Source organism: Danio rerio, chromosome 23 (assembly GCF_049306965.1).
Source record: "Danio rerio strain Tuebingen ecotype United States chromosome 23, GRCz12tu, whole genome shotgun sequence".
Lineage (NCBI taxonomy): Eukaryota > Metazoa > Chordata > Actinopteri > Cypriniformes > Danionidae > Danio > Danio rerio.
In genome coordinates, this window is record NC_133198.1 from 4,877,501 (window position 1) to 4,903,231 (window position 25,731).

The 25,731-nt window shown below is 37.5% G+C and overlaps 3 protein-coding genes across 4 annotated transcripts in view; 2 read left to right on the forward strand and 1 right to left on the reverse strand.

Annotated features, from left to right (window-relative positions):
* Positions 1-6,764, forward strand: part of vgll4a (vestigial-like family member 4a) — a 74,149-nt gene extending 67,385 nt beyond the window's left edge. Inside the window, exon 6 of the mRNA XM_073939758.1 lies at positions 4,848-6,764. Within this exon, the coding sequence (XP_073795859.1) occupies positions 4,848-4,912 (65 nt within the window). The 3' untranslated portion in view covers positions 4,913-6,764. The remainder of the gene's footprint in view (positions 1-4,847) is intronic.
* slc6a1a (solute carrier family 6 member 1a) overlaps positions 1-10,089 on the reverse strand; it is a 20,790-nt gene extending 10,701 nt beyond the window's left edge. The window contains exons 1-10 of the mRNA NM_001045287.2: positions 9,898-10,089; positions 9,244-9,548; positions 9,014-9,145; positions 6,595-6,695; positions 6,376-6,485; positions 6,155-6,287; positions 5,819-5,953; positions 5,638-5,741; positions 5,154-5,278; positions 4,942-5,054 (exon numbers count right to left, since the gene is read on the reverse strand). Of these exons, the coding sequence (NP_001038752.2) occupies positions 4,942-5,054; positions 5,154-5,278; positions 5,638-5,741; positions 5,819-5,953; positions 6,155-6,287; positions 6,376-6,485; positions 6,595-6,695; positions 9,014-9,145; positions 9,244-9,478 (1,188 nt within the window). The 5' untranslated portion in view covers positions 9,479-9,548; positions 9,898-10,089. The remainder of the gene's footprint in view (positions 1-4,941; positions 5,055-5,153; positions 5,279-5,637; positions 5,742-5,818; positions 5,954-6,154; positions 6,288-6,375; positions 6,486-6,594; positions 6,696-9,013; positions 9,146-9,243; positions 9,549-9,897) is intronic.
* Positions 1-25,731, forward strand: part of zgc:113278 — an 852,580-nt gene that overhangs the window by 651,931 nt on the left and 174,918 nt on the right. The window lies entirely within an intron of this gene.

Consider the following 25,731-nt stretch of genomic DNA (forward strand, 5'->3'; position numbering starts at 1 on the left):
CACACTTTTGATCATTTTGGAAGGGCACTTTATATCCAAGACTAAAAAGGGCATGTGCACTGCACAGGTTGAGCCCTATGTGTGCACGTGTCTGCCAGAGGTACGTATGGCTGCATTTAGTTTTTTCAAGCGGACGCTACGGGGCGGTGTTCTGTTGGCGGAACGGAGACCTGGAGGGGAGCAGATGGCGACGACCGGGTTCGAGTCAGGGGAAGAGCGGTTCCAGAAATCAGGTAAGACAAAAACAGAATCCAAAAAACAAAGCGAACAAGTTTATAACAGGGCGAGGATGTGGTGAATCCGCAAAATAAGATGAGGGCTTTTCTTTTTCTGGATGGCTTTTGTAAATCTTTACTTGGGTTTAGGGAAGGAGGAGGAGGAGGAGGAGAAGGGTTGGTCGGCCAATTGGCTGGCCGCACAGTCAATCGTTCAGTCATTCAGTCAGTCAGTCGGACAGACAGTCGCTTGACAGCAGCCTCTGGCAGCTTTACGCAAGAACAGCACGGGCGCGAATGGCGCGCGCTTGTGGGAGGCGTTTGAGATGCAAAAAAGCACGCACAGAGCCCTCTCGCGGATTCGCGAAAACAAAAACTGCACTTATACGTACCTCCCGGGATGTTTTTCGCGGTCTCCAGAAATGTCAGCAGGGCTACGTTTCCAGAATGAGTCTGGGTTGGGTTTACATGCATCCAATGTCAAAACACACTTTCATTTTTATCAATAAACATGTATGAAATGACATTTTATGTTAGCAATATTAGTTTGTTTGCTTGTTTGTTTTTCTAAAACACTGCTTTCTGCAATGTTCTGCTCTGATTCGTCAGATATGCAGGCTTTTGTCAAAGGTTAACCACTGACAGTGTGTCGAAAATGAAACCCCATTGCCTGAATCTCAGCTCTGAACACTCCCTCAAACCTCAGCAACAGTAGGACAGTGGGACATGTACAGGGGTTGAACAATGAACCTGAGCAGTTTTACACCACAATAATTCACAAGTGAAGTTTATGTATAAACCAATTCAGAGAGGATCACGTGCTTATGATTGCTAGCGGCTGGATCTGCATTATCCAATTCACAATGCACCAATCAGACGACTCCTAAACTACTATAGATACCCCGGGTTTCATTCCACTGCTATCTTCGTTTTGAAGAGTCCCCCCTTCCACCCCTACTCCTCCTCCTTCCTAGATGGGTGACACGGTGGCCCAGTGCGTAGCACTATTGCCTCACAGCAAGAACGTCTCTGGTTCCAGGCTTTACCAAACCAGCAGACATTTCTGTGTGGAGTTTACACTTTCTCCCCATGCTCACGTGGGTTTCCCCAGTTTCCTCCCACCATCCAAAAACATACAAATTAAGTCAATTGACTAATCCAAATCTGCACCATAGACATGCTTCTAGTATGTAGTTATCTCCAACGAGCAATCACTTACTGATCATTGGTTACTACAGCAGGGGAGATCTCGAGATCTACCTGAGCTAAAACTCCCCTCCCGCTTTGCAACGGGAGGGAGCCCTGTTCTCTAGGATCTCATGGCTCTCTCCCAGGACAGCATGCCAAACAAGCTTTATAATCAATCATCAGCTAAGTGTGAACTCTTGAAGTATGGTGTAGGGCAGGGATGTCCAAAGTTAGTCCTGGAGGGCCGGTGTCCTGCAAAGTTTTTTTTCAACCCCCCTCAAACACACCTGAGCTATAGCTAATTAAGCTCTTACTAGTCTTTCTAGAAACATCCATCCAGGTGTGTTGAGGCAAGTTGGAGCTAAAATCTGCAGGACCAAATTTGGACACCCCTGGTGTCGGGCCTACTTTTGTGGGAAATACAGCATCCGTTAGTCTTGGGAACAGAGAGGTTTTAAGCCATTCTTCTTGCAGATTAGTGTACGGGTCACTACGTGATCCTGGTTGAGGAAATGTTTCCTGACCCGCTCCAAAACACTCTTAAGTGGCTCATAAATATTTAGATGTGGCTATGAGAGATGTTCAACTTCACTTTCATGTTCATCAAACTACTCTCTCACCAGTCTTGCAGTGAGTATTGATGCATTATCATCCTGATACTCGGCACCCCTTTCAGGATACAATGTTTGAATCATTGGGTGCACCTGGTCCTCCAAAATTGTCTGGTAGTCCTTAGCAGTGATGCGCTCATCTAGCACAAGTATTAAGCCTAGGGAATTTAATGATATTGCAGGCCACACCATCACTGATCCCCCCATGCTCCACTCTGGGCATGCAACAGTCTGGAAGGTATAGTTCTTTGGGGTTTATCCACACCATAACTCTCCGAGATGTGGGAAAAACAGTGAAGGTGACTCATCAATCATGTTCCACATTGTCCACAGTCCAAGATTTTTGCTTCTGGCATCATTGAAACCAATGTTTGGCATTGGCACGTGTGACTAGAAGTTTGGCTTTAGCAGCCTGCCCATGTATATTGACCATGTAAAGCTCCCGATTAACCGTTTTGGTGCCAACAGGAAAGTCGACGTGCAGATTTAATACTCCAGTAAGTTGGGCAGTTGTGGTTTTGTTTTCTTGGATACAATCCGGGTCAGCATGATCCCTTTCAGACAACTTCCTCCTACGTCCACAGTTACTTCTGCTGGATGTGGTTTGCCCTTTTTGGTGATATGCTGACATTACCCTGGATACCGTTGCTCTTGATGCATCACAAAGACTTGCTGTCTTGGTCACAGATGTGCCAGCAAGACACACACCAACAATTTGACCTCTTTTGAACTCTGATACGTCGCCCATAATTTGTGTGCAATATTTTTAACAAAACTGTGGTATTGCTCTGATAATTAAACCTTCATAAAACCTTACATTGAAAGTGTTTCAGTTTCATTCTCCAACCCCTGTACATACACAACATTGGAAATGATGTTAACATATCCGTTTTAGACAGATACTGAAATATCTGAAGAAACACAACTTGGTAACAAGTTGGATCATAGTAATCAATCATTTGTTTCTGTTGATCTTAAGAATGCAATGGCCAACCAGAGGCATTTACATTAGTCCACCCTGAAGACACTAGAGTTCCTTGTGTGGTTTAGTGTTGTGCATGCTTGGCTGTTCTCTAATCAGAAGGACCAAAATTAAGTGCAAATATTATGCAAGTGATTAATCTCACAACTTTTGTGAGTACAACAGATGAAAGTGTAATGGCACACTAGAATACATGTTTTGTCAGGACAAAACAGTTGAAGTCAGAGTTATTAGTCCCTCTGAATTATTAGCACCCTGTTTATTTTTTAACCCAATTTCTGTTTAACAAAGAGTTTTTTCAACACATTTCTAATTATAATAGTTAATAACTCATTTGTAATAACTGATTTATTTTATCTTTGCCATGATGACAGTAGTTCATTTTTGACTAGATATTTTCAAGACACTTCAATACATCTTAAAGTGACATTTTAAGGCTTAACTAGGTTAATTAGGCTAAGTAGGCAGGTTAGGGTAATTAGGCAAGTTATTGTATAACGATGGTTTGTTCTGTAGACTATCAAAAAAAATATATAGCTTAAAGGGGCTAATAATTTTGATCTTAAAATGCTTTGTAAAAAAATGTAAACGGCTTTTATTCTAGCCAAAATAAAACAAATGAGACTTTCTTCAGAAGGAAAAATATTATCAGACATATTGTAAAAATTTCCTTGCTCTGCTAAACATAATTTGGGAAATATATAAAAAAAAATAAAAAATCCAAGGGGGGCTAATAATTCTGACTTCAAATGTATGTGCTGTTGTCCACATGCATTTAAAGATCAAATCAGATATAGTTTATAGGCATGAACATTGGAACTATATATATATATATATATATATATATATATATATATATATATATATATATATATATATATATATATATATATATATATATATATATATATATATATATATATATATATAAAGTTGAAGTCAGAATTATTAGCCCCCCTAAATTATTAGACCGCTTGTTTAATTTTTTCCCTAATTTCTGTTTAACTGAGAAAAGATTTTTTCAACACATTTCTAAACATAATAATTTTAATAACTCATTTCTAATAACTGATTTATTTTATCTTTACCTTGATGACTGTGAATAATATTTTACTAATTATTTTTTTAAAACACTTCTATACAGCTTAAAGTGACATTTTAAGGCTTAACTAGGTTAATTAGGTTAACTAGGCAGGTTAGGGTAATTAGGCAAGTTATTGTATAATGATGGTGTGTTCTGTAGACTATCGAAAAAATATATAGTGTAAAGGGGCTTATAATTTTTTCCTTAAAATGGTTATTAAAAATTCTAAACTGCTTTCATTCTAGCCGAAATAAAACAAATAAGACTTTCTCCAGAAGTAAAAATATTATCAGACATACTGTGAAAATTTCCTTGCTCTGTTAATTATCATTTAGGAAATATTTAAAAAAGAAAATAAAATCCAAAGGGGGGCGAATAATAGAAATGTCTTGAAAAAAATCTAGTCAAATATTATTTACTGTCATCATGGCAAAGATAACATAAATCAGTTATTAGAGATGAGTTATTAAAACTATTATGTTTAGAAATGTGCTGAATTTTCTCTGCGTTAAACAGAGATTGGGAAAAAATTAGACGGGGTGGGGTGAGGGGGGGGTAATAATTCAGGGGGGCTGATAATTCTGACTTCAACTGTATATATATTTAAAGCTTTGGATGCTGCAGGTTTGAGATTCAGTTGTAGCTCGATGTGGCTTTGCTTCAGATATATGCAAAAATCGACATCAAAAGATTTAATTAAACACAAGGCTAATTGAGTTTTTCTTTTTTTAATAAATGTTCGTTATGTTTCCTTGTGTGTCCCCCAGGGACAACGGTACTGACGCTGGCAGATCTAAAGCACCCACCAGCACCCGTTTACTTCTGTTTCTAGGTCAGAGCTTGAATGCGTGATATTCTTACCTGACTGTCGATTCCCAGCATCAGCAGCATGGAGAAGAAGAGAATGGCCCACAGTGGTGAAACGGGCAACTGCGTTACAGCTTCCGGATAAGCTAAAAATGCCAAACCCGGTCCTGTGTAAGCCATAAAAAAAGCTGTTATCTGAAGGAAATATCTGCATTTTAACTGATGAAACATTTGTGAAATCTCACTGGTATTGTAGAACTGATTACCTGACGCAGCTACATCAGCTATTGGTCTCTTTGTCACATGTGACATAAAGCCCACAATTGAGAAAATCACAAACCCAGCAAACATGCTAGTGAAGGAATTAATGCAGCACACAATGATGGAGTCCCTGCAGGAAAAAAAAAAATAGAGGAAAGGGTTTCAAATGCGCTTTAAGCATCTGTGTCATTCTCCTAACTGACCTGAAAGCTGCATATCAATTTGGCATTTAAGGAGAAGATGGATTATGTAAGCAATGTAGCGGAATACAAAATCAGCTGTTTAATTTGATGGTAATTCTCACTGTGCATATGCTAAAATGTCAGCTCTGACAATAGCCATGTAATCACAGTCAGTCACAGTTATAGGGCTGGCTCGTTCACATGCTCAAGCAAACATTATTCACAGCATTTTAGCGGCCTGAACAGGGTTGGATCATGCTAACCGATGACTGATCGGTTCGTTTTAAGATGCCACTGTGGTTTATACCTGTACACGTTGTTATTGAAAGGGTTGTAGCTGCCCAGAGCAATAAGGGAGCCTAGACCCAAACCGTAGGAGAAGAAAATCTGTGTTGCCGCATCCAACCAGACCTGTGATGGAGAGAGCTGTTTAGCAGCTAGATCCGGTTTCTTTGATCGCATATTAAAGTATCAACATGTAAAATCACCTCAGACTCCTTCAGCTTCTCAAAATCAGGAGTGATATAGAACAAGATTCCCTCTTTAGCCCCGGGCAGGGTCACTCCGCGGATAAACAAAATGAACAACATGAAGTATGGATAGGTGGCAGAGAAGTAAACAACCTGCAAAACATTGATGTCTCTATAAAACATTTCCCCTGTGATTTGTTCAGCTTGTTTAAAAAACGGCAGGACATTGTGTGCATTACTTTAAATATGTGTTTGCTTTCTTTCAGTATATTGCAACCTTTTTTGGTTCATGAAATAATAGCCGATTTTCCTCGAACGTCAAGCCTTGAAAACAAACCAATAAGGATATCTCACCTTTCCAGTCCAGCTAACACCTTTCCATATACAGAAGTACACCAGGACCCAGGCAATGGCCAGTGTTATTGCAAGCGGCACACGAATTTCACCAGGTTTTTCTAAGCCATCGGTCATTTGATGCACATTGCGTCTGTATAAGCACATCATGCAACACAATTACACTCAGCAACAAGACAATCACTGGACACATGTATGATGCATTTCCCGAAAATTCTTACTCCCAGAACTCCATGACAGCACTGGTGAGATTGGTGGTGTCTACTATGCTGTAGTTTGTATAACATCTGTCTGTGTTCCATGGGTTGTTACACGATTTCCATGGAAGATCCTACAAAAGCAGAACAGCGCTATTTACTGAGCACCCCTGGAATCATTTTGTAAACATGTACCTGAATGGCATTTATGGCATGCATTCACATGTGGCGAGGAATGCTTACAGTGGTAAAGGAGTTGTATAAATAGTACAGGGCCCAGGCAATGATGACAATGTAGTAAATGTTCAGCCAAAATGAGAGAACAGCAGCCGCAAGACCAACACCTGTAGTTATGACATATTGTGTTATAATTTAAATGTTTTAATTTAAAAGCAGCATGTGAAGTCAGCTTTTACACAGCTTCATTGCATTTTTCCCACAAGTTGTATAATCTCTGGGTGTGCTAGCATCTTCAGAACAACTTATTTAATTGTTAGCAAGCTTACAACACACAACCCATGCATATAATTTTACTTATTCACAATTTCGTACACTTCACCAACATTGTAAACTCCTAAACCAGGGATGTTCAAACTCGGTCCTGGAGGACTGGTGTCCTGAATAGCTTAGCTCCAGCTTGCTTCAATAGACCTGCCTGGAAGTTTCTAGAATACCTACACACTCTCAGAAAAAAAGGTACACGGTGGTACAAATAATGTTCCTTGAGGGCCAGTTTTGTACCTTTGTAAAACTTGTACCTTATATGGTACAGAAAAGACCTCTCATGATACTATTCTGTACCTTTTATGGTACAATTCAAATGAAGGTACATAATTGTTCTCATAAAAAAGGTACACTCTCAGAAATAAAGTTACAGGAGCTGTCACTGGGGCGGTACCTTTTCAAACAGTACATATTTGTACCTGAAGGGTCCATAATGGTACTTCAGAGGTACTTTTTAGGTACATTTGGGTACTAATTTGTATCTTTTGAAAAGGTACTGCCCCAGTGACGGCAACACTTTATAATAACTACACACTATAAATCATTTCTTAAGCATTAGCAAATAGTGAATTCATTATCCGTTAAGCATTAACTCTACATTAATAAACGTTAGTAAGCAGTTTATAACTGCAGCTACAAATGCTGTATTCTTGACTTATAACCACATTTAAAATGTGCTTAATAATTGTATTTTCATACTTAGTAAATTATTTATTTTTCATTACTAAATTAAGTATTGCATTATTTACAAACCAGTTGTATTTAAGAGTAGTTGAGGGTTTTTAGGATCATTCAGAAAGAGTTAGTAAATGATTAATAAACTATTGAAATCAACGTTTATATATCTTATTATTCAGGCATATACTAATAGTCAACTAATATGTTAATAAATGCTTTATTAACTCAACTTCATGCAGTTTTGTGACCTAATCTAAAGTGAGGACTATTCATGCTTTATAAATCCCTTATAAATGACAAATAAAGGCTCAGTTAAATTCCAAACAGGAAAAATGATATTATTCATTCCTATTCAGTTCAGGATACACAAACTGTACTTCAAATGAAAAATAAATCTTTGCAATCTGATCTAAAATAAAATCATTGTAGAGTTTAAACATTACATTTTATTACATTGTTTAATTATTATATTGTTGTTTTATCCAGTTTTGTTGTATTTTGACACTCCTGTTATTCAACAATGTTTAAACTTTACAGTAATTTTACATTTTAGAAAAGATTGCAAAGATTATAGTTCATTTGATTCTGAGCCTTTATTTGTCATTTATAATGGATTTATAAAGCATGAATAGTCCTCACTTTAGATTAGGTCACAAAACTGCATGAAGTTAAGTTAATAAAGCATTTATTAACATATTAGTTAACTATTAGTATATGCCTGAATAATAAGACATATAAACGTTGATTTCAATAGTTTATTAATCATTTAGTAACTCATTCTGAATGATCCTAAAAACCCTCAACTACTCTTAAATACAACTGGTTTGTAAGTAATGCAATACTTAATTTAGTAATGAAAAATTAATCATTTACTAAGTATAAAAATACAATTATTAAGCACATTTTAAATGTGGTTATAAGTCAAGAATAGAGCATTTGTAGCTGCAGTTATAAACTGCTTACTAACGTTTGTTAATGTAGAGTTAATGCTTAACGGATAATGAATTCACTATTTGTTAATGCTTAATAAATGATTTATAGTGTGTAGTTATTATAAAGTGTTACCACAATAATTATGAAGTTCTGTTATGCAATGATACAAAACGAATGGTGAAACATTTGTATCTTGTACATTTTGGTTTCCCATAGTATAAATCATGTTGTTAAAGGTACAAACTGCAATGGTGCAAATTTGTTTCATTGTCTTAAGGTACAATTCTGTTCCATAAAAAGGTACTGCCCCAGTGCCAAGGGTTTGTACCTTCTTTGGTACAACATTGTACCATTTTTTTTCTGAGAATGAAGAGCTTGATCAGCTGGTTCAGGTGTTTTTAATTAGGGTTGAAACTAAAATATGCAGGACACCTGCCCTCCAGGACCGAGTTTGGTTTGGACACCCCTGTCCTAAACCATCTCGCATATATTTAGAACTATTTAATGGGGTTGATGGGAAAAGAATGTGTTGATATGAACCATATACCTTTAAACATTGGCGCTAGTTTCCAAACCCCGAGGCCACCAATGGATGTGTATTGTCCAAGAGCGCATTCAAGAAAAAATAGAGGGACTCCCGCAAAAATAAGCGTCAAAAAATAAGGAATCAAGAATGCCCCTGGAATCACAGAAATACATGAAAGCACCCTGTGGAGCTGTGCACAGCAATGAGCACGCACACAACATTTCACTTGGAGAAGGTGAAGATGCTCTTACCTCCGCCGTTTTTCCCGCACAGATAAGGAAATCTCCACACGTTTCCCAGTCCGATGGCGTAGCCCACACATGACAGAAGAAAATCAAATTTCCCACCCCAAGTTTCCCTGTCTGGAATGTCCTTCTTGTTCTTCTCTGGTTTGGCGTCCTCTGTTTTGGGTTTGTCATTAGTTGTGATCTCGTTGAGTTCCGTCACAACTTGTCCGTCGGTGCTTTTGGTGTTGTTTGTCGCCATGTCTCCGATTTCAGACAGCAGCAGAGATCCACACAAACACGCGATCGAAGTCGACACAGTTTCAGTTAACCTGAAAACACCGAATCACACGAAATATTGTTTTCCTTTTCTCTTTTTTTTAATCTTATATGATCGTAAAACAGTCTGCTGTTTGAAATCGAAGGCGACACGCAGACCAAACACTAATCTGCTGTCTCTAATTGAGACAGAATTGTCAAGACGGTGTTTTTTTTTTCTTTTTTTCGGACTGAACAATCAGCTTCTCATTTTGTTTCGACAATGTTATGATGCATTTACTATTGTCACCCCTTAACGAATGCAAAAAAAAAAACAAAAAAAAACACATGCGTACTAAAAAAAATTGAACATTTGCATACTAAAAACGGCAAATTACTTGCAACATTCTTACATTTACTTACAGTGAATTTGTATTCTTTCCCAAGGGGAATATGTCCGTGTTTCATGTAGTGAGGTATCCGTAGATTCCTCTCCAAGTTGTAAACTTCCAGTTTGACTTGGCACATAAATGAGTGTTCTGTCCATGTAAAGCGGTCCTGCGGGAGCTGTCCACGGGCGAGTGGTGCTGAATCCACCGAGCAACGACTGTCTGAGATCAGCAGCTACTCAACATTTCCAGAGCGTCAATGTCATGTGAAAGTCAACACCCCCCGCCGACACCCCCAACGGACACACACAAACACACACTTTCAGGTCAGGCACACAAGTCTTCACCTTTATATGCATGTGTTTGCGTCACAAAGAAAATTCTCATATCAATGGAAACCTCAAGACCATTATTATAAAAAGCACCACAGCAATACAAATGCTTGACTAGTTTGACATTTGTTTCATTGGACTATCCATAAACGCAGTGCTTTTTACATGCTTAATATATGGCCTAACCCCACCCTTACTCCTAATCCCAAAACACCAAAAACCAGCACACACACACAGCCAGGTTAAAATGAACGTATACCTTCACTTCCCATTTTAAAGATGAATGCTTCCTCAAACCCAGCCCACTTCTAACTATTATATATCACAGATACGGAAGATGATGAGATGATGCCACACTAGACATCAAGTGTGAGAAAAAAAAAATCATCCCAAACATCTTAAGTGAACATATCCATTCATTCATTTATTCATTCATTTTCTTGTTGGCGTAGTCCCTTTATTAATCTGGGGTCACCACAGCGGAATGAACCGACAACTTATCCAGCACGTTTTTATGCAGCGGATGCCCTTCCAGCCGCAACCATCTCTGGGAAACATCCACACACACATTCATACACACTCATACACTACAGACAATTTAGCCTACCCAATTCACCTGTAGCGCATGTCTTTGGACTTTGGGGGAAACCGAAGACTTAAAGGAACACAGAATGCCTCAATAGAAATATAGATGAAATGCTCTTGAAAACTCGGCTTGTTCTCCCCATGTTTGCATGTGTTTCCTCCAGGTTTCCCCAACAAGTCCAAAGACATGCGCTATAGGTGAATTGGGCAAGCTAAAACTGTTTGTAGTGTTTGTGTGTGAACGAGTGTGTATGGATGTTTCCCAGTGATAGGTTGCAGCTGGAAGGGCATCCACTGCGTAAAACATATGCTGGATAAGTTGGCGGTTCATTCCACTGTGGGGACCACAGATTAATATAGGTACAAAGCCAAAAAGAAAATAAATGAATGGTCTTTAAAAACTTTATTAAATCTTTAATGGGACTAATAAATGGAGCACATAAATGTTTTAGCATACAGTGCAAAGCATTAGGGATGGGCGATACCACAATTTTTAAATTCGATACGATACAGATACTTTTTGTTAAAATTTTTATGATACCGATACTGATACCATTTATTATTTAAGATGATATCATTCTAGATGATGGTATTTCTAATACATGTAAATATACATACACATACACACGACCATATTGCATATACACATTGCATATGCAAAATGTGAAGATTGTTTATTGTTATTGCTGTGAAGATTATAAGTTATTGTGTGATTAATGGATAATGAAATGAGAGTGACGGTCTAACTAATTGCACATTGTGATTGACTATGGCATAAAAGGGTGGAGTTAAAGAATTATGTGACACACTGAGGAAAGCTTTGTGCCGAAATGTCTGTCTTTTAATCACCCGTATAATGTAAGAAAAATAAAAACAGTACGAAGCAATTGAGTGCGAATCATTACCTTTTTTTTTAATAATAGCAACGATAAGATTAATGCACCAAACCAAAGAAGTAACTAAAAAAAACCCGCAAGCGTGCAGGGCAAACCTCAGTAAATATACACATTGCAAACACATACATACTGTAAATACACACTGCATAGACTGCAGACACTTTTATTATTTCACCTAATGGTAATGAGAGAAAGAGAGACCTGATTTATTATTTTATTTATTTATTTTTATTTGTATATAATTATTATTATTATACTATATATTATACTATTATTTGCTCTGTTTACTGTACTTTTCGATAATCTACAGAACAAACCATTGTTATAGAATAACTTGCCTAATTACTCTAACCTGCCTAGTTCACCTTAGTAACCTAGTTAAGCCTTTAAATGTCACGTTAAGCTGTATAGAAGTGTCTTGAAAAATATCTAGTCAAATATTATTTACTGTCATCATGACAAAGACAAAATAAATCAGGTATTAAAAATGAGTTTTTAAAAGTAATATGCTTAGAAATTTGCTGAAACAATCTTCCCTCCATTAAACAGAAATTGGGGAAAAAATAAACAGGGGAGCTAATAATTCAGGGGGGGTAATAATAATGACTTCAACTGTATATATATATATATATATATATATATATATATATATATATATATATATATATATATATATATATATATATATATATATATATATATATATATATATATATATATATGTGTGTGTGTGTGTGTGTGTGTGTGTGTGTGTGTGTGTGTGTGTTTTCTTAATGTAAACTTTATAAATGCTTTGGCAAAACATTTGGAACATTTGTCAAGCCTATAGAGCAATTATAGAATTTAATTGAGAGAGATGGAGAGAGAGGTTTGCCTCCTTTAAAACTAAAATTCTTGCTGTGTATGACTTTCTTATCACACGTATTGCTTGTGCAATGCTTTTTCAGCTAATGAGCACGACAACACGCTGCGTTACCATAATGCAAAAGTGTGTGACTTGCGTGTGTTGAGTACGTAAGTTATCTGAAAGGCACATGATTGCTCACGTGACGTTCCGCCGCAGATTGATTGGTGTAACGTCTTGTATGCAAAGTATCACCGCACTAAAACATTTAGTTATGCAGAAAATATTAAAATAAAGTTGAAATATTGAAACTTTAAAAAAATATCGACACCAAATTAGAAGCGTCTTAGTATCGATATATCGATAATCGAGCATCGATGTGCACATCCCTACAAAGCATTTACAAACCATGCACTTACTTGTTAGCTAGCTTTTTAAATGTATTTCAAAAGCAGAATTTTGAAAGTCACTAAACATTGCTTAATGAAAACCAATGAGGGATTTGGGTCAGAGTGGTGTAGATTTCACCTCTTTTCTCAAAGCTTGGCTCAGAGTGCAGAACTCAATTGGAAGCAGATGGTGAACCAATGAGGGGTGAACTAACCTACTAATGATACTACATGAAATTTAGCATTTGCACTCCATCTGGTTGCATATCCCTTTGGTTATGGGCTGTGAAAACATGACATATTTATGCACCCGCTGTGGACACTTGAGTACTTTTGGCTTGCTGGTGACAATCATTTTATGCCCAGTCAGACTATGAGACAAAAAACGAGCTCATCAAATGATATGAAATAGAGATAAAATCAACTGTATTGTTCTAAATCTGGTAGTTTGCTGTTTGCTAGAAAAGTTTGCTTGTTTTTAAGAAGACATTATATTATATAATTTTGATATGTAAGAAAACTGAGTTTATAAACTGCCTCATGAGGCATAAAACATGCACCTTCAAAATATTCATTCATTTTCTTGTTGGCTAAGTCCCTTTATTAATCTGAATGAACTGCCAACTTATCCAGCATATGTTTTATGCAGCGGATGCCCTTCCAGCTGCAACCCATCACTGGGAAACATCCATACACACCCATTCACACACTACGGAAAAAACTAAGCCCACCCAATTCACCTGTACATGTCTTTGGACTGTGGGGGAAACCGGAGCACCCAGAGGAAACCCACGCAAACGCAGAGAGAACATGCAAACTCCACACAGAAACGCCAACTGACCCAGCCAAGGCTCGAACCAGCGACTTTCCTGCTGTGAGGCAACAGCACTACCTACTGCGCCACTCCGTCACCCCAAAATATTCATTCATTCATTCATTTTCTTTTGGCTTAGTCCCTCTATGAATCTGGGGTCACCACAGCGGAATGAACCGCCAACTTATCCAGCATGTGTTTCATGCAGCAGATGCCCTTCCAGCTGCAACCCATCACTGGGAAACACCCATACACACACTATGGACAATTTAGCCCACCCATGTCTTCGGACTTGTGGTGGAAACCGGAGCACCCGGAGGAAACCCACACAATCACACGGAGAGAACATGCAAACTCCACACAGAAACACCAACTGACCCAGCTGAGGCTCGAACCAGTGTTTTTCTTGCTGTGAGGTGACAGCACTACCTACTGTGCCACTGCGTCGCCTCAAAATATTAATTAATTCATTCATTCATTTTCTTTTCGGCTTCGTCCGTCTATGAATCTGGGGTCACTACATGAACCGCTAACTTATCCAGTATGTTTCATGCAGCAGGTGCTCTTCCAGCTGTAACCCATCACTGGGAAACACTCATACACACTCATTCACACACTATGGACAATTTATCCTACCCAATTCACCACGTCTTTGGACTTGTGGTGGAAACCGGAGCACCCGGAGGAAACCTACATGAACACGAGAACATGCAAACTCCAAACAGAAACGCCAACTGACCCAGCCGAGGTTCAAACCAGCGATCTTTCTACTGTCCCACTTTATATTAAGTGTCGCTTATATCTGAGAATTGTACTTCTGAACACTGTATTAGAATAGGAATGGCAGAACTAACGCTGCATTAGAAGGTTTCACTTTGTGATACCAGTGTAATCACAGAGTAAATCCTAAGGAACTGTCCACTCAATATAAGGGCCATTCTTCAGCTACGGGCACTTTTAGTCTTGTGAAGTTGAGTAAAAAAAACTTGTTCAAAATTAAAGTAACACAGCCTCATAAGTTTAAACATTTTGTCTAGTTTTAAGATCTGTAAGAGGACACACTTAGATAAGAAGAGAAACATTTTTTTCCATCGTGAACTGAACAAATGTCCATTCCAAAACATCTCAATATACAGCTTACTTCAAAATTAAGTAAATTATAGCAGTTAAACATTGTCTAAGATCATTTTTATATCTAGTTTAACCAATCTTTCCACAATATATATAATAATTATACATTTGTCAATGAAATAAATGAGTTGTATGCTGAATTGTACACCTGTCACGCTCTAAAACTTAATATTAGTTTGGTTAAGAGCTTATTAGAAACTAAATGAACTGAGTTTGATTATTAAATAGAGCATGAACTCATACATTGTGAATACACTTTTAATGTGTAATGAGAACTTTATATATATATATATATATATATATATATATATATATATATATATATATATATATATATATATATATATATATATATATATATATATATATATATGTGTGTGTGTGTGTGTGTATATATATTTTTGGTCCCACTTTATATTAAGTGGCCTTAACTAATAAGCACTTACACAGGAATTAATAGTTTGTCACAATGTACTTATTGTGTAAATACATGTATTTACTGTGTACTTATGCTTGATTAAATACATGTATGTAATTACATCTGTAATTAACTTTTGTAATTACATTTGTAAATACACTGTTGACCATCCCTTACACCTTAACCCTCCCTTAAACCTACCCATGCCACCAAACCTGTCCATAACCCAACCCCTATCCCAACTCAAAAGCACCACAAGTGTTCTCAAATACATTATAAACACATTAAGTACATTGTATTTATTTTTTGATGCAAGTACATAGTAGTTAAGGATACTTAATATAAAGTGGGACCATATTTTTTTATGTGTGTGGTGATGAAAATGAAAAATAGCTTCGCTGATTAGCTTTGAATTGATACTAGCCTTTCATGTCTACGAAACACTCTTATTTACTTTAATTTTGTTTTTTTTAAAAACATCTTTGAAGGTAGGCTACAGCATGGAAATGACGTAGAATAAATATATTTCCTTATCAAGCAATATATATAGTTAGTAGTGTTGTTGATGAAAATTTAAATTCCCTCCATCTTCAACATGTTCTCAGATGGCACTATTCAATTTTATAAAAACCACCTAAATAGTCTTTCACACAAACTTTTTAAAGCGACATTACAGTGTTGTGGTGTAAATGACACTGATACTGTGCGACAGCTATATTTTATATAAAAATAATATTGGTAATAGTCTCACATTCATAACTATCAAATATTTAAATTATTTCACTAGTGCTTCATTAAGATACATTAATAGACGAATAGTTAAATAATATTTTAAGATGTTATTTTCATTGTTGAAGTTTAAAAGTCTGGGTGTGCGACAAGTTGAAAACAGTTTTACACCTAAACAGAGATTGAATAATATGAAAAATTTATAGTAGAAAGGTAGCAAATTTTGTTAAAGTAGGTTTTATTGTAAGTTTGACAAAGAACGAGGAATTAGAACAAAATTATATATATATATATATATATATATATATATATATATATATATATATATATATATATATATATATATATATATATTTAAATATATGACCAAAAGACATAAAAGTGCACGTAGTTAAAGAATTACCCGTAAAGTGTAAAATGGTCACAAATTATTGTGTAATATATAAAACCTAAGCCTTTGTGCAAATGTTAAACAACAGCACACTACTGCCAAAAACGTATAAAGAAATATACAAATGCCTCATGTTTATATGTTGTTTTAAGGTAAATTTTAAAATCACATCAGTTATTCACATTAAAGAAGTAGTTTACCAAAGATTGTGTTATTAATGTCCTGTTACACATTTCATTTGAACTTACACATACTATGCAGTTTTGTTCCATGTGTGTAGTTACACCAGTATTACACAAGTAAATACGTTGTACCAGTGTGTACATACACTGTAGTTACATACTACTTACACATCTAGTTACCGTGCAAGTTCACAGGTATAAGCGACAATATAAAGTGGGACCAGTGTTGGCGACTTCATCATTTTGAGCATATTATTTAATCTCAACATTAATTATTTTCAACATGAAAGGAATGTAACCACAAAACCACCATATTTTTTATGTTTGTGTGTGTGCATATATTTGAAACTCTTTGTTTCACCTATGACGACGCAGTGGCGCAGTAGGTGGTGCTGTTGCCTCACAGCAAGAAGGTTGCTAGTTCGAGCCTCAGCTGGGTCAATTGGCGTTTCTGGGTGGAGTTTGCATGTTCTACCTGCGTTCGCGTGGGTTTTCTTCGGGTGCTCCGGTTTCCCCCACAGTCCAAAGATATGCGGTACAGGTGAATTGGGTAGGCTAAATTGTCTGTAGTGGATGAGTGTGAATGAGTATGTGGATGTTTCCCAGAGATGGTCAACCCAAGCTCATTCTCAAAACGTAGCCCCGTGGACGTTTCTGGAGACCGCGATTTACGAATGTATGTATGGCTGCATTTCATTTTTCCAGGCGAATGCTATGGGGCGGTGTGACGCTGCTCCTCTTCGCGCTCGCCAGCTGACAGCTCACCTCCGTTTGGAGGGCTTTCCCACTGCACTCAGTTTGTCTGGTTAGCTCGTTGTGTACGTTGGTGGAGCAGACACCCGGAGGTGAGCCGACCGGGTTCGATTCCGGGGAAGAGCGGTTCCAGGAATCAGGTAAGACAAAAGCAGAATAAAAAAAAACAAAGCGAACGAGTTCATACAAGGCAAGAATGTGGTGAAATCTGAAAATGCAGTCAAAACCAGACGAGAGCTTTTCTTTTTCTGGAGGGCTTTTGTAAATCATTGCTTGGGTTTAGGGAAGCGGGTGGGCGGGCCAAGGACGGGTCAATCAGTAAAACCGATTGGGTTTAGGGAAGGAGGAGGGTGGGTCGCCCAGTCAATTATTCAGTCATTCAGTCAGTCGGACAGACGGTCACTCGACAGCAGCCTCCAGCGACTTTACGCGAGAACAGTTCGCGCCCGTGAGATGCGAAAAAGCGTGCACAGTGGCCTCTTGCGAACAAAAACAAAAAACAAAAACTACACAAATACTACTCCCGGGATGTATTTCGCGGTCTCCAGAAACTTCCACGGGGCTACGTTTCCAGAATGAGCCTGGGTTGGAGATGGTTGCAGCTGGAAGGGCATCCACTGCGTAAAACATGCGCTGGATAAGCGGTTCATTCCGCTGTGGCAACCCCGGATTAATAAAGAGACTAAGCCGAAAAGAAAATGAATGAATGAATGTTCCACCTACCTCATACTGACTTGGGCTTGATTTTAATCTAAATGAAATATGCACATTCTTTGTAATTTAAGGCAGATTGTTCTAGTGTCACTACTATTTGAGATTCTTTGCAAATTTAAAAAAATAATAAATAAATAAATAAATAAATAAATAAATAAATAAATAAATAAATAGATAAATAAATGAAAAATTGCTGAACACAGTCAGTTAGAGGTACAGAAGAATCTAAGCCAACCAACAGTGCAGTTTCAGTGGGCTGTATAAAAATATACATCCCTCAAAGCAGTATGGGGTATCTAAATCGTTTTAAAATTTTGTTCAAGTGTTGCTAGGCAACAGCAAAATGGTCTCAGCCTCCTTGCTATATCTGTGTTTCTGCTGGGGTTTGCTCCCATTGATATCTTTTTTTTTTTTTTGCTCTTTTTCTATTGATAAATATTAAACTGTCCATTTATTTTGATTGTGTTTTATTTATACATTATTCTTATTATATAGTCTACTTCCTAAAATTACATTTGATTAACAGAGAAGACTTAATGTATAAGCCAGCATTGTTTACATTATTTATTTTTGAAACAAACCATATCACTTTCCCATTGCTTGTTTTATTTTTGTGCATGCACACACACACACACACATGCACACGCACACACACACAAAAATCATAACCGCAAACCCCACATGATGTTTTTGTAAATATTAATATTTAAAAGAATATATGATTTCTGTTTTAAAGATCTCCATCCAAATATACAATGCACTAAACAGTATGCGAACACTGAGAACATCACATTGTCTGCAATCTCTCCTCACTGCACTGTGCTACTAATCTACTGCATTCACCGCAATCACTATGGAAACTGACTTTTGCCACACCGCCGCCACTGAAACAGACATCCAGCAAACGCTGTCAGCAATTGTCCACTGACGTGTGTTTACGCGGTGGTCTGAATCAGTGATTTATGTAGACCACAGGAAAAAGTATTATTTCTCCTATATTACAGTGTAGTAGCGTAACCAAGGGCTGAATTATATATCAGCCACACTAGTGAGCGACTCAAATTCCTCAGCAAATTCTCAAATCCTCATGTCACAAATTAGTCCACAGACAAAGCAGCGAGACCTCTGTTTAAACACAAGGTTTGGACAAAAGGAGTACATCAAAACCTTTTTAATCGAACCACCTGCCTCGGGCTAAAACGTATGAAAATGCTCTTCATGGTTTTAAAGGGTTTATCTGCTTCAAAGGCAGCCGGCTGATGCATCGCATCGACTGTGCAGTCCTCCAGCCCCAGAAAGAAAGCGCTCAAGCCTTTGGACAAGTTTCTGAGCTCAGTCCCCATTCAGGGGACAGTACCCCCCCCCCCCCCCCCCCCACCCCTCTTTATTCATTTTTACATAAGACAAATTTACATGTGCAGATGATGTCAGCTCTAATTCTGCATACCACCTCCCCCTTCCAAAAACATGTACCAAAATAAAGCATTACCCTCCTGAGTGCAAGGCATGTTTGTCGGAGATGCACGTAATAATCCTCGAATGTGATTCGTGTACATTAAGCAGCATGTTATGTGCTACGGGTTAATACATTGGCATGATCGACAGCTAAAAAGATCGTTACATGTGGTTATAAAATAGAATGGATATTTAATGACAATATGGCGAGCAAAACGAGAGGGAAGCATCTAAAATCCGAAGAGAAAATGATCCTTCCTTCTTTGTGCATGTTGCTGTCACCCCGGATCTTTTCAGAAAACTGCCACAAGCGTGCCTCGCATTTGAATTAGGCTGATGAGTGGAATCTGTGCCCTCAGAGAGGCCAGCGGCACTTCCAGCGTCACATGACACTTAATTAGGGATTCTTTTACATTATAAAGCTGGAGTTTTGCCAAATGTCTATCAATTGTTTCAGTCAATGCACTAATAACTGCGTGTGCTGCTGCCTGGGGTGCATCAGTATGGCACATTCTCTCTGCTGGCATCTCAGAAAAAAAAAGAAAAGAACGACATTCGAGATTGTGTGTCGAAACAGCCGGTGAAGGTAAATCTAATTTTAGGTTTGAAGTTTCCCTTTGATGATTATTTCAACGCTTGGAGATGTTTGTAAGGTTATAACCACATGCTATACGTAAGCAGCAGCCTCTTTAAAAAGTCAGACAGCTGGCTGCACTCCTCACTTGCTGCACAAGGAGATGATTATCAACCTAAGCATACATTATGGGGTTAGTTGGATGCATCAGGAAGAACAATTGTTTTCTGTGAAAATGCAACTGTAATGGACTGCAGTTATTAAAACTTTGCAAAGGCTGCCAAATCTAGTGGAGTCAATAGTGGTGTGATGCACATAAAGCAATTATTGAGATGTTTTGTGAATTTTTTTGAAAGAAATGTTAAGTGTGCTGAACATTTCTTTACATGTGAACTGTGTATCAAGACCGCACAAGATTGCCAATTTGCAACCATTTAACTTACAAAGGGGACATTATATGGAAAAAAAAAAACACTTTAAACACATTATGTGAACATGGCCATCATCTGAAAGGTACAAAATTATATATATATATATATATATATATATATATATATATATATATATATATATATATATATATATATATATATATATATATATAATTATATATATATATTAAAGTGTTTCTGCAGACTTTTTTATTAAGTATATTTAATAAAAAAAAAAAAAAAAAATATATATATATATATATATATATATATATATATATATATATATATATATATATATATATATATATATATATATTTTTTTTTTTATTATTATAAATACACTTAATAAAAAAGTCTGCAGAAACACTTTGATTGACATGCTATATGCTTCCTTTGTACATTTTTGGAGGGGGAAAGTCCCGCCCATTAGTGACAGTCTCCTTTATTAGCATAAAACAGCCCTGAGTGAGAGGCAGCCGTCCGCCATAAGAACTGTCACACTGTACCTGCTGAAGATAATGAAAGTGACTAAGAGCCATTATTAATGTGAAGTTTTAGCATGCACAGTTGAACACCTGAGTTTCCATAGACTGCCTTCTTCTGTGATATTGAAATTTTCAGTATTTCAGAGAGAACGTTAATCCTGTTTTTAATCTGTTGCTATGCTAGGCATTTGTAGCTATACCTTTTTTGAAAAGAGCACAATTTCATTTGAATTTAAAGCAGCAGTTACCAAAAAAAAAATAAATAAATGGTCAGTTTCAAAGAGGTATACAAAATATTTTTAACTGAAACTTCACAAACACACTGGGGACATCAAAGACTTGCATCCTGTGAAAAGAGGAACAATAGGCCCCCTTTAAGGCAGGAATGACATTACATTAAAATGGATTAAATCTGCATCAATACAAGGAACCGCTAAAATTGGCTGATTATGTTAAAAGTCAATAGATATTGTCTGTTCATAACATGCAAATGTATTGTTATCCTGTTTGTTCATGTGATGTGCGGCCTTCCAGATTCTGCTGGAAAACTTTAAAGATTTACTCTAAGACCTAAGCATTGTTTGAAATTATTCTTTGCTTCAGTGATTATTTAAAAAAAGACAAAACTTATTGATTTAAAATGCAGAATACGTGTTTAAAAACACAACTGAACCATTGATATGTTTAAAGTCATTGTAACGGGATACCAGAGACATGATGGAGGTTTAACAAAACAGGTCTCTTAGTTGGCAGGAGAGTAAATCAATTAAGCAGGTGAATATTAGGCAAACAAAGGCTAGGAAAGTTTCTGTCTACCCAGCCTGATCTCACGAGGATACATAGGTATTTTAGGTTTTGTTAATTTAGTGGCTAATTCGTACGAATTCAGTCGTACGAAAATGTAGGGTTTTAAAAAGGAGGCGTGGCACTTAACCCCACCCCTAACCCCAACCGTCATTGCGTGATGAGCAAATTGTACTAATTTGTACGAATTAGATCATACGAATTAGCCACTAAATCCAAAAGTTACGAATTGCTGTGAGATTGCGTTGGTCTACATGGTTGAGTAATGATGACGATGGTAGATGATGAGGTAAGTCTGTAATTTTCGCAATAATTGCACTTTAAACAGACAAAGTTTAAATATTGGGGGATCCTCATGGGGATGCATCACTGGTAAATTCTGATATTGTCACATAGGGCAGGAGTGGGACTCCTTTTCAGCCCTGGGGCCTCATGTATCAACGCTGCGTACGCACAAAAACTTTGCGTATGCCAGGTTTCACGCTCAGAATCGCTCACGTTTGGATTTACTAACGATGAACTGAACGTGGGAATGTGCGCAGCTCCACGCCAGCTTTATGGCTGGTGTACGCACATTTTTTGGGCGTGTCTGTCTTATTTCCATTGGCGACTCCTAGAGGCAGTTGTGTTAAATTGCTCTCTATAAAGTGTCTGAGCCTTGCAATGGCAGCTGTATGAGACGGGTTCATCTAGCAGGTTTATAAGGTTTCCGTACCATACAGTTGACCAGCCAAACATTAAAGCACAATTTGCAGCGGTCGCCTGTTTTCTCAATGTAATCGGAGCGATCTACTGCACACACAGTGCTATAAAGACACTATCTGAAGATGAATTTGCATACGTGAATCAGAAACATTTCCATTCAATAAATGTGCAAATAAAATATGATGCACAGACTTATTAATGATTCCTACTTGTCTTTCTTGGGGAAAAAAGAAAGAAGAGTTCATAAGAGGTTGAATTCGAACTGAGTTCATGCTTGAACGTGTCAAAACATGTTGACATGCGTTTTACGAGCTGCGCTATAGAGACTGTTAAAGGTAATGCAACATTTTACACCTTTAAATCACACTATTTCCTCTTTAATGCACTCAATGCGATGTTCAGACCCAACTGTGTTAACCACATCAGCTAAACTCTCCCACTCAATTTTTTTCTTTTGTTGTTAATTCCGGAGAACAAACTTGAAAAAAACACTGCTTCTCTCCGGTCTCCGAAAGCAGCACCTCCAATTCACATTCTGTTTAAAGTTTCTCTTTTTGCTTGCTTTTGCCATTGCTTTTTCGTTGGGTTTTGCCAAAGTAGAGTCATTTGCATATTCATACAGGGGAGGAGGCAGGGAGGGGTTTTGTGCTCGTGCATGTTGCGCTCAGTTTCACGTTCATTCAGATGTACAAAAGAATATGCGTGGGATTCGGCATACGCAGTGTTTCATACATCTGATTTTTTTTCTGCGTACGCACATTTACAGCTTTGTGCGTACGCAATGTTTTAGTATGATTTCCACGCAAGTCTTCGTACATGAGGCCCCTGGAGTTTCAAGCATTAGACCGGCACACCTCAGTTCACGACTGACTATATTAAAATACGGTCATTTCCATTTCCGTTTCTAATGACACTATCACGTCTTTTTCAAGAAAACAGCTGCTTCAGAACTTCAAATGTTCAACAACCTTACAGTTTTATATGTCTTAACGATAAAAATTATAAAAATAATCAAAAAAAAGGATAACATTGAAACGCAACGTGCTGACCACTGGACCACAATGGCGCTGTTACGTTTACGCTGTCGGAATTTTGCTCAGGCTGCATTTTGCTCATGGGGTTGCGAAACAATAAATTAGAAGAGCAGAGATGTGGCAAAATAATGAATAAAACGAGAAAAAATAAATGAAAAAAAGTGCGACTGCTGAGAGTGCAAGCAGCTAGAAACACCGGCCCTCACGGCCAAAAACGGACCGGCCCACCGGGAACTCTCCCGGACCTCTCAACTGATGTCACATATAAGAGTGTCAGTGTTCATTTTGTTTTTTTAAATCTACTGACACCATTATTTCTATTTCTAAATGTGCTTTAATAGCCTTGTTCGTTAGCAATAATAATTAGAAGTTTATTTTTAACCCTAGGTCTGGAGGCAAACTGCTCTGGGTTTTCAAGCAAGCCCCAATTTCCTATACTTCCAGCACTTGGGTTTATGTGTACTCAGTCTTGGGTTGTAGCTGGAAGGGCATTCACTGCATAAAACATATGTCAGAGTAATTAGCGGGTCATTCTCCTGTGGCGACCCCTGGCAAACAAGGGACCATGCCATAGGATATACAGTTGCAAGGATTTTCATGTAAATTATTTAAATTAATTTATTGTACATTAATTAAACAATTAACATTCTGCAAGTGTCACTCAGCTTTATGTGCCGTTTAAATCAAACATTATGTTTAAACATTAATGAAGCCACACCAACACAACTGTATGTGCAAAAATACATTTTCCAATACATAAAAAAATAAAAGTTTAAGCCATCCAGTTAAAAGATGTATGATGATGTCATTCACTCAAATCTGATTTAATAACCATCAAACATTTTTGTAAAATAGGACAATGGCTTCATCTAAAGGCACAAAAACAGACTGAATTTATAAAGCTTATAGGTACAAAGCTACACAAACATTCAAATGTGTTTAATTATAAAAATGTGTAGTGGTATTCATTCAAGCACAAGGAGTTTCGAGATTTACACAAACACAAATACAGTTCTGCTACAGTTCTGTTGCCAGGAGAGGATCTATTTTCTGTCGGTCATGTCAAGAGTCACACAAAAGAAGGGTGTGGGGGTGGGTGGCTTTAGACTGCAATGCGATGGACTGGAAGAGTCAAGCCCCCGGGTAGAGGTGCATAGGCTGGAGGTAATAATGTGGCTAAGGACTCATTATATGTCCGGTGCAGCATTGAAAGTGTACGCTGGAGCTGAATCTGGAGCGCATGCTCTATGACTGATAATAACACCGACTGTGTGGAGAGATAAATGTGCCTTGAGCTGCTCTTCTTGTAATCCCTCATTCAAACAGGCGAATGGAGCTGTAGCACGAGACCACACACATGCATGTACTGACACTCAGACTATTTGACTTGTTCAGGGTATTGAACTCTTTAAAGACATGCGCATATCTAGTAACTGTGTAACAGTCAATTCAGAAATCAGAATAATCAGAATGTAATCTGAATAAAACTAATGTTTCACTGAAAACAGCAATTTGTTTGCTATGCTGAATTCAGCTATGTAGTTTCACAAACTGGAATAGAAAAAAATAGTAATAATAATAATAATAATAAAAATTATATATATATATATATATATATATATATATATATATATATATATATATATAGTTACGAAGTATGCTATTGCCATGATTACCAGCGATCGTACTTCATGAGATCGCTGGATCTCATTCACAATAACCATGGACTACAAATCTGCCATTTCTAGACTACATTTTCATACATGCACTCCGTTCACACTCACGCATGCTTCCTCATTTAGACTGATTACACTTGCACCACCTGAGGATGGTCAGAGACTGATTGCACACACTATTTAAGCAGCACACTCGCTCACTCCCATTGCCGAGTCTTATTAGCTGTATAGTGACATTACAATGCGTTTCTTTCGTCCTGTTTCTCTGTGTATTTACCCTAGTCTTGTATTCTGGTTCTCCCTGCCTGCTGCCTGCCTTCTGACCTCTCGTTACTTGACTACGATTCTGGATTTGCCGTCTTATGTCTGCACCTGTGTTGACCATTGCTTGCCTGACTACTCCAATAAACCTGCACGTGGATCTAAACTTCTGTTGTCAGTGTCACTCCCCGTGTTACAACTTTCCATCTCCCATGCAGAAAAGCTACTTCATGCTTTTATGACTTCTATGCTGGATTACTGT